Source organism: Pyrus communis, chromosome 15, assembly GCF_041283825.1.
Source record: "Pyrus communis isolate YQ-2024b chromosome 15, ASM4128382v1, whole genome shotgun sequence".
In the NCBI taxonomy this organism is placed as follows: Eukaryota; Viridiplantae; Streptophyta; class Magnoliopsida; order Rosales; family Rosaceae; genus Pyrus; species Pyrus communis.
In genome coordinates, this window is record NC_142579.1 from 2,482,120 (window position 1) to 2,491,623 (window position 9,504).

Genomic DNA, 9,504 nt, shown 5'->3' on the forward strand with positions numbered 1-9,504 from the left:
CAACATATTTGGATGGTGGCTCCTCATAGCAAGGCACACTCGGTAGGTCAGAGAGAAGAGGTTCTGCAATGGATATAATCTCCTGATGATCAACCCCAAATGCTTAGAGAGTTCTCCCATCTCTGCCCGCACTTTTTTGAGCTGTATAAAAATTAAGTGAACTGAAATAAAAACGACGGAACAATTACAAAAATTGACAACAAATCGCCATGTATGAATACCTTAATTACAAATCACCTCAGTACCAAAGTAGTACTTAAAGGTCTTTTTCTGAGCGAACAACAAAAGAAAGAGAGAGAGAGAGAGAGAGAGAGAGAGAGAGTGGTTGTTGAAATAAAACAGTAAAAAGAGATGTAGGGCTGGTTTGGTATTGCTGTGCTTTGAAAAAAAAAAAATTGTTTCTGCTGTGCTGTGAGAATAAGCAGCTGTGAAATAAAGCAACAAAGTGTTTAGTAAATTTTTTTGTAAAAGTGCTTGTGGAAAAAAAAAAAAAAAAAAAAAACAGTATGATAGTGTTTGGTAAACTTTTATGTAAAACAGCAATGACTATGTGAAATGACCAAAAGGGGTATAATACTAGATGTGCTATTAATTTAATTTTCCCAACAAATAAAGATGAATTACTAAATATACTTTATTTTTAAAAGAAAAATATTTATAAACTTTATCTTAAATATTAATTAGTATGACAAACTATTTCAATTGAAATATATTAGACTAAATAGCTAGGATTCATTAGTACAATATTGTTAATGTACTTGAAAGTAGTCTAATTAGATGCATTCATCAAACTTGCCGCTATTCTATTTCTTAATGTCTCTATCTCATGTGAAAGTAGTCTCATGTGATCCTTCAACTAGATTTGAAAAAAAAAAAAAATACGAACAATTAGATCAAAATCTAAAGATTGCAATGCATAAAAGGATTTTAACCTTGACCGTTGATCAACAATGGCCCAAAAATTGAACAGCTCATAGATCCTTAAACTGTTACCGTTTTGCAGCTGGGACCCTGCTAGCGCTAGGTGAGGGATCCATCTATCGGCCACTTCAATAAATCATTCGCCCATTGCTTTTAAGAAAAAAAGGTAGGGCCCCCAAAATTTTGGGTCAGCCAAATACAAACCCAAATTTGGGTTTAGCTTGGGTCAAAAGCCAAACATTTTAGGTTTAAGTCCAACCATTAGATATTACCTAGTACTAGAGTTTAATGATATTCATCTTCACATATAAGAAAAGTCTTTAGGTTCGATTTTCACCAAAAACAAATTTGAACCATATTATTGTTAGCCCACTGTAAGGCTTAACCCAATCTAGATAATATTTTTTTGTTCAAAAAAAACAAAAAAATCCCACAATTAGATTGCATTTTTATTTTGTTTAAACTCAAATATTTAGATTTGGATCTTACCCTACAGTTGGTCTTAAACAAATCCTCAAAGATAGTAGAGGGATCTCCATTGGCGATACTCTGAAAAGGATAGACAGGGCTCGAATTCCTGTGTTGGAATGACACAAAGTGATCTCTTGATCCCCTAACGCCTTAGTTCAAGTACTTATAAGGGTAATGCCACAAAGTCCCACTTGCAATGATCACAATGAAATTTCTAACACTATCCGTCCACAAGCAGCCACGCACTTGACCTAGTGTCCTTATCGTATCTATGGGATCTATAGGAACACTCAAAAATATAGATAGTTGTAAGTTCAGAATGATTATTTACTCGACAATCTGGACTAATTTCTGGATAGATACATAAATCATCTGGAATGGGTGCTTTTATGGCCCTTCCTAATTCCAGCTAGCACCATATAACTTCGTAATGCCAGTTAACCCTATAAAAATTACAACAACACCAGCTCCATTTTTGTGATCTTAAAAATAAGCGAGACAAAAACAAAATCGAAAACAAAGACAAAACATATGCACAAATGTGGTATCACTGAAATACAAAATGGACCTTCTCCAGTCCTCTGAAGGCTTCTTACATGTATACAGGGGGGCGGAACCAACGAGCATATCATCTGGGACCGGACAACTCATCCGGAGGAATATGAGAAGTTGAGTCTATGATCCAATTAGTACTTGGATGATGAATAGGGTTGAAATCTTGGCGGAACACCTCCTCTTTTTGCCACTCCTCCCATCTTTCAGCCAAACCATCGCCTTCCAGCATTCGGACAACCTCTGACATCTTGGGTCGTTCCCCTGGGGTGCCTTGTGTGCACAGCAGAGCTACTTGGATGAGCTGCTCCACTTCATCGTCAACATAATTTCCATTTAGATCAGCATCAACAAGTGTTTCCAACCTCCGATCTTTCAGTAGTCCTTTGACCTATTATTTTAGTTAAAACAAAAAGGAAAAAGTCAGATAGTTCTACCATTTGAAACAAAAGGTGAGGGCACCTAGGAGAGTGAAAATGTGTTGTAATGTTCAAGATTTTAAGGGCCACAATATCTCCAGAAAATCAAATTGCTTACAAAAATGCAACGTCATTCAAATATCGATATGATGCAAACATATGACAAAGATGCAAACAGAGAATAGAAAGAAGAAAGAGGCCAAGATAGCGAGAATAAAGAGATAATGAGGAAATTAGGATCGATACAAAACACATGCCAAATTCTTCAAGAAATCACAGCAAGGCCAATACATTGGCAAAAGAAGCAACTACAATTACCAAGGAAATGTAATAATTAATCTCTGACAATTTAAACCTTAGATTGCTATAAATAAATCTTCACAGCTTAATTGTAACTCTAACTAATAAAAGCTAATTAAACTAAAGTTATTTTCTAAAAGTTAAGTATTATTTCTTTTCTTTTATCCATGATTCTAACTGTTTTCAATATTTTAGCCAAAAATGACTAAGTGATTTTTACATTAATTGAACAGGAACTTGGCAGCTCTATGATGAGTAATAGGTTTTTAATGTATCTTTGCAAAGAACCAAATAAAATGATTGCAGAAATGTTCCATACACAATGATTAAGAAAGTCATATGAGATTAGCGGTTTGAAATAAAGTGATTAGGTGTCGAGACCCATTATTTTTAGCTTAAATAAATAGCAACATTGGTATGGAGAGATACACCTAATCTACAGTATATTATATAACATTTCTTTAACAATGAGTATTGAAACATAATTTTCAAGATTTGGACTTAGGGACACAATAGATTGAAGCAAGAATATCGTTGAATCATATAAAATATGAAAGAAATTATGGAAGATTTAGAACAATAAAATATAATCAGAAGGTGGACCTCATGCAAATGTTGTTGGAAAATAATCTTGCATATAACAATAAATTAGCTACAAACAGAAACAGAAAGACGTAAAAGCATACCCAATCAAGTAACATGACATCATCATCATTCGCAAGCCGAGCAAGATCAAAAGCCCTCTGCCCAGTGATGAGTTCAAGAAGCATGACTCCGTATCCAAAAACATCAGTTTTCTCGGAAGATTTTCCAGTTGAAAGGTACTCTGGTGCTATATGACCAATTGTGCCACGTACAGCTGTGGTAACATGTGTATCCTTGTAGTCCATAAGTTTAGCTAACCCAAAGTCTCCAACAACTGCTTCGAATTCCTCATCCAACAATATGTTTGCTGCTTTCACATCACGGTGAATAATTTTTGGATCACAGTGATCATGTAAATAAGCAAGGCCTCTTGCAGATCCCAATGCAATACGTTGTCTTATTGGCCAATCAAGTGCAGCTTGTCCTTCTGGACGATCTACAATAATTTATCAACATGATTATGAGAGTAAAATTTTAAATTACAAGCAACAGGTAATGTGGTTTAACACATATCATGCCACCCGTCCCACCCAAAAAAGAGTCATCTTGTTATCCATTAAATAAAATCAACATCAAGAAGGTCACTTATAATTGAAGAAAAAAAGAACAGAAAAAAAAACATCAGTACTGATACTCCAAACCAAATTGGTCGGGTGTATAAATTCACTTTATCAATGTAATCCAAACAATTTTTAATTTCATGAAAACAAAAAGATTCATCAACACAGCAAACAATTTAGATGAGTACCTCTTAAACATGATGCCACACTTCCATTAGACATATAAGGATATACTAGCAGCCTTTCTGTTGGTGTCATGCAAAAACCACGCAGACGAAGCAGATTGCGGTGGACAGCCATGCTAATCATTTCAACCTCTGTTTGAAACTGTAGCTCCCCACCTTGGGTTCTCTCCTCTTTAAGTCTTTTTACAGCAACCAGAGTTCCATCAGCTAAGCGTCCTTTATAAACCTTACCAAATCCACCTCTACCAAGAATATTTTTGTTACTAAAGGTATCCGTTGCAACTTGTAGTTCGCGCAAAGAAAATCTTTTGAGCTGTCCTAAATGAACTTCTGGATCCTCCTCAGCTGCAAAGACAGTAGATTAGTGAAACCCGCATCCCATACTACAACACCACCTTTATCAAGCTAATTACTCCTATAGTTCACTAACCAGGTACATCAAAGAAATTATCCTGTGGTTTTCTTCGTCGCCAATAAGCAAGTGCAATTGCAGGTGCAGCAAATAGCAAAGCAGCACCAGCAGCAACCCCTCCAGCAATAGCCCCAGTAGCAGTGGCACCTAGTATGAATCACCAGAGTTAAAATTATTTGCACAACATGAACCAGAACTAAATGAAAAATCCTTAAAGTCAGAAGTTATATGATGAACTCTCCATCACATGTCATTGTTTTTATCCATTTCTTCAAACTCGCAGAAATAGTACAACACAAAATTAGGAGCATCCTCTCGGATCCTCAATCCCTTCCTTTCGTAACTAGCATCTTCTTAGCATCTTTACAGCAGTGATTCCAACTTCATATGTCATTGTTTTAATTCATCTCTTCAAACTCACAGAAATAGTACAATACAAAATTAGGAGTATCCTCTTGGACCCTCAATCCCTTCCCTTCCTAACTAGCATCTTCTCTTAGAGCAGTAATTCCAAAAATAATGTTATATTATGTAAAAAGAAATTAACAGAAAAACACCAGAAACACTTTTAACCATCACTGGAATCAATATCACAAGGGTCTGAAACAAAATAGAGCCAGCTTTCAAAACAAATTTGAGTTAATATCACAACAGTATAAGTTGTATAAACCTGGAGAACTTGGTGGGTTCGGAGAAACAGGAGGAGATGGAGAGGGTGGAAGTGGTTTCAGAGGATTATTGGCAAAACTGCAAAATAAAGAATAGAAGTCAGTACATCATTTAGGTCGTTTGCTAGGACGGCCACCGCATGAAAAAGGTAAAGAAAAAGAATAAAGAGGCTTCAACAAACCTGATGGGAGTAAAAAGTGAAAAAGATCCATTGACTGGAATATCCCCTGTCAGCTTGTTATTTGAAAGATCCCTGCATTTGATGGAAAACTATGTGTTATTTGCAAATTCTCTGATGGCAGAGAAATTAGTAACTTTTCTCTCTCTGTCTCTCCCCCCTCTTATTGAGATGAAAGTATACGAAACTCACAGGACTTGCAATGATAGGATGTTAGTCAAAGTCACGGGAATAGTCCCTGACAAGGTGTTGTTGTTGAGACGCCTATTTCATGGAACAGAAAGCGTTAAATCATAAATAATCACAATGACAACAGATATTATATTTCCAACACATAATTATTCAAATAATAAGGGAAACAATTAATAAAATGTGAAAGTAGTTTTGCTATAATTCATTTTCATTTTACCCTTTTTCTTGTCGCCATATAAACACCAGAAGAGTATGTGAGTGTTAAGTGTGCATAAAGTACATATGGAATTACGGACACAAATAGACAAAGAAAGCAATGAGCTAGGAAACTTTCAAAACGTCCCACTAGATATGAGGGTTCACCCACTCTGGTTACAGAATTCCTTTCTATTTCCCCTAAAATATATTACTGTAAATATTCCAATTAAGGCCCTTCACTACTTAGGACTCACTCCTAGATAAAGTCAAAAAATTTCCTAAAACACACATTCTAGCTCAGCACCTTACATAATACGGACCTCATAATTGTTACTGCTTGAACTACAAAGGAATAATTCTCAAAATTTCTGGAAATTCTAGATATCCTCTTTGTAACATACGCTCAGTATTCATCTAAATAAATAAATCTCTCTAAAATTTTACATGAAGTTTTAGGGAAGCAAGTTTACTCAGGGTAACCCTAAGAAGATGTTACAAGGGTGGCTCAAAAATTAGAAGGAAAACAATGATACTCTCCAATTAAATCTTAATGTTAAGCTTCCATTTGCAATATAAATGAGTGCAATCAGACATATACACAGACTGGAATAGTGTTAACCATAATAAAATAGAAGCTTCAAAGTCTCACTTGATACTAAAACTTCATGCACATGATTACTGGCACAATTAATCTCTTTCGGGGCAGTCTTAACTATTTAGAGAATTCAGAAACACGACAATTGAAAAATACTTAACAGATCAATGAAAGGGGCTTTTCAAGGCTCAAGCTATTATATGCCATGGCAACCTGGGATTTCACAATCGTCACAGTAAAAGCTATAGGAACTTATATTTTTCTTCCTTTCCTTTTTTGTGTTTTTCTTTTTAGGGTAGGGGATCTACAAAAGAGGAGAAAAGTAAAGAAAGAATTGGTATAACACAAAGGGTATGCTACAAACATAGGAGTCTCATGTTGGATCTTTAGAATTTTTAATCTGGTGATCATAGCTTAATGCATCTTTGCATTAGAATTCCAAATTCAAATGACCAAGGGAGCTAGTCTCCCTTCTTGTGAATCTTGAAACCAGGGATCATATTATAATTATATGCATCCGGCATAAGGAATATTTGCCTTCAAGGTTCCAGTTACGTGATTTCCCATATTTTCTTGTCTTGTGCATATTGTTTTATCACTTGTTTTATATTGTGATCCTTCTTCAAATTTGTTAAAACTCAAGCTATATGCCTTAACCACATATTGGGAGATTATAGTCAACCTAAGTAATATTTTGGGTTCAACTGAAATGCTATCGTGGACCTTAAGGAAGAAAGTCACTCCAACAGAACAATTAAAAACAGTAGATTAGCATATCAATTAAAAAAAAGCAAGACAAGATATATTTTATCTAACAAAAGGATGGGGGTTCATACAGGAAACGTAGTTTTGCAAGGTTGCCAAGTGTCGCTGGAATGGAACCATGTAACTTGTTCAAGTAAAGATCCAAACTGACCAAGTCTGCCAAACCCCCAAGCTCTTCGGGAATGGTTCCAGTTATGTTATTACTGTAAAGTTCCCTGTCAAGAAAGGGTGTTTCGATAATGTCAAATGCAGTAGTGAATTCATTCGTCGTGTATCGATACCAATTTCAATTCAAATGCATACTGATGGAACAGTTGGATAGAACACAAATAAAAAAGCAGAGCGAAAAACACACTTACAAGTACTGCAACTTGGAAAGCACACCAAGCTGTGTAACCAATTGACCAGAGAGATTGGCATTGCCAAGATCACTGGGTGGAGCAAAAAAGGTTAGAAATTTCGTGTAACACGATTTTCGCTATTACAAGTGAATTGAACTGAATTGAATTGAATTGAATTGAACTGAATTGAAAAGGAGGGGTTTGTTGGGTTTGCTTACACTCGAGTAACACTGTTTTCGCTATTACAAGTGACATGAAACCAGGTGCAGGGATTGACGAGAGTCGGATCCCAACTCTGCAGAACATTGTTTGGATCAGCTAGATTGGTCTTCAACGCGTTCAATGCGTCACCTGTCAAATCCAATCATTCATTCATTCATTAGTTCATGCCAATTCCCGCAACCAAACACACCCAAATTCAAAAACACGCAGACACAGACATACCTTCTACGTTGGCAGCAAGCTTATGGAGGTGAAAGAAGCCAAACAGCAGAATCAGCCAAACAGAAACAGAGGCGGAGGACGTCATCGCTGTTGGGTTCATTGGAGCTCAGCTCATACACGAATCCCTAATTCCAACTCTAATAATTGGGGCAGCAGCAGGCGTTGACCGATCAAAATCTGGAGCATCTCCACGTTAACCGGATTCCAGAAAATTCGGTGGCTCTTGCTTTTGCCTGTTGACTAAATTGTAAATTGCGTTTGGAAAAGCATGCCGCTGCCTCTTAGAGAGTGAAAGAGATTGAAATCAGAGAGCTTACTAGTTTTGGAGAAGAAAGGAAGAAAAGTAAAAGGTTGGGGAAGAAGACGGGAGGAGCTGCAGATGGAGGGTTCTCAATAAGTCAAAGTCGCTGTCCACCACGTTGGAAATTTCCTTTCTTCCTTTGTTTATATTTTTGTTTTTCTTCATTTTAATTTACTAAATTGTTGTTGTCATTGTTTATGGTATGGCTCAGACGGATTGAACGGTCAAACCCAACCTTAGCTCAACATTCACAATTCAAGTTCGGGTTCGTGTTGAGTTTCGTTTAGGTTCATATGGATTCGGATTTAATTGGATTGGATTCGGATTATCCAACTTTTTTTAATTTAAAGTTTAATCCTTTAACAACTTATTTTGCAATAATTTAAAAAAAAAAAAAATTAAGCAAAGTAGCATCAAAACTAGTTACGTTCATTATCACAGTTCAATCAAAACTTGAATTCAGTTCCACAAATTGCTATCTGCTTACAAGTTAAACCAAATACGCAAATTTAACCATGCAAACTTGCAAAGTTATGAATTAAAAATACAAGAAAATATCAAAGCTTGTACAGAAAAAAAAAATAATAATAATAACAACGACACTTCATACCAAGTATAAACAAACACCAAACTCAAGTCTTTTTGTCCAAATTTAATTTGCATTTGTATTAAATAAGAAAAATAGTTAGTTGTAGGTCATATATTCACAACTGTCATTATAATCATTTAAAACAAAGTACATGAGGACCTACAAATGGCCAAATAGAATCAAGTTAAGTGCTACATGGAACCTCCTTACCAAAAGCTTCAGCACTATCAACTATACCTATAAAGGATATTGTATTAAACATTATAAAGGTTGTTGATTGGTGGACATGAGTACAATATGTGCATTAGTTCATTTGGGTTATGATCGAGTTAGAGACTAGAGTGGGTTATAAATCGGGTTGGGCATCGGCATGCAAAGAATTAACCCAACCCAACCCAATAATAACCGGGTTGAAATTGGGTTGCATTGGGGCGGTTTATAACTAAGAAAAGACTCGTTTCTTTAGGTTTAAATTCGGGTTAGACATGAATGAGTTCGGGTTGGCCCAATACAAAATGCACCCCTACTTTCGGATGAAAATTGTTCTTCAACCACGATTTAACCCCACGCCCTTCTTTACCTAAAAAGAAGAGACTCGGCTACACGCACAAAAATTTCTTCACCTTAAGTGGATTGTTTCTTTTATGAAGTACAAAAATTGTTGGGAAAAACATATAAATATTTGTTTAGGTATTTAATGGTTAAGATTTTATCATATCATCAATTAACAGAAAAGTTAATGGCTAAGTTAACGGAAGTACTATCAA

General features: G+C 35.7%; 1 protein-coding gene across 1 annotated transcript; it reads right to left on the reverse strand.

The window, feature by feature from the left end:
- Positions 1 to 1,695: 1,695 nt before the first annotated feature.
- Positions 1,696 to 8,316, reverse strand: LOC137711059 (BRASSINOSTEROID INSENSITIVE 1-associated receptor kinase 1). Its single transcript, XM_068450265.2, has 11 exons — positions 7,848 to 8,316; positions 7,622 to 7,754; positions 7,422 to 7,493; positions 7,134 to 7,277; positions 5,505 to 5,576; positions 5,316 to 5,387; positions 5,136 to 5,212; positions 4,484 to 4,612; positions 4,057 to 4,398; positions 3,350 to 3,744; positions 1,696 to 2,335 (listed from the first exon to the last, which is right to left on the reverse strand). Exons 1-11 carry the CDS (start codon positions 7,945 to 7,947, stop codon positions 2,021 to 2,023), a joined length of 1,851 nt encoding a protein of 616 aa, XP_068306366.2. The 5' UTR covers positions 7,948 to 8,316; the 3' UTR covers positions 1,696 to 2,020.
- Between the last annotated feature and the right edge of the window lie 1,188 nt (positions 8,317 to 9,504).

What these genes read in the sequence shown, in the direction of transcription:
- LOC137711059 (XM_068450265.2), bottom strand. Translation starts at nt 7,947, where the DNA reads ATGAACCCAACAGCGATGACGTCCTCCGCCTCTGTTTCTGTTTGGCTG. An exon ending in ATCCTATCATTGCAAGTCCT is followed by an intron (nt 5,388 to 5,504) that starts GTGAGTTTCGTA and finishes CATCAAATGCAG; the next exon opens with GGATCTTTCAAATAACAAGC. An exon ending in TCACTTTTTACTCCCATCAG is followed by an intron (nt 5,213 to 5,315) that starts GTTTGTTGAAGC and finishes TTTATTTTGCAG; the next exon opens with TTTTGCCAATAATCCTCTGA.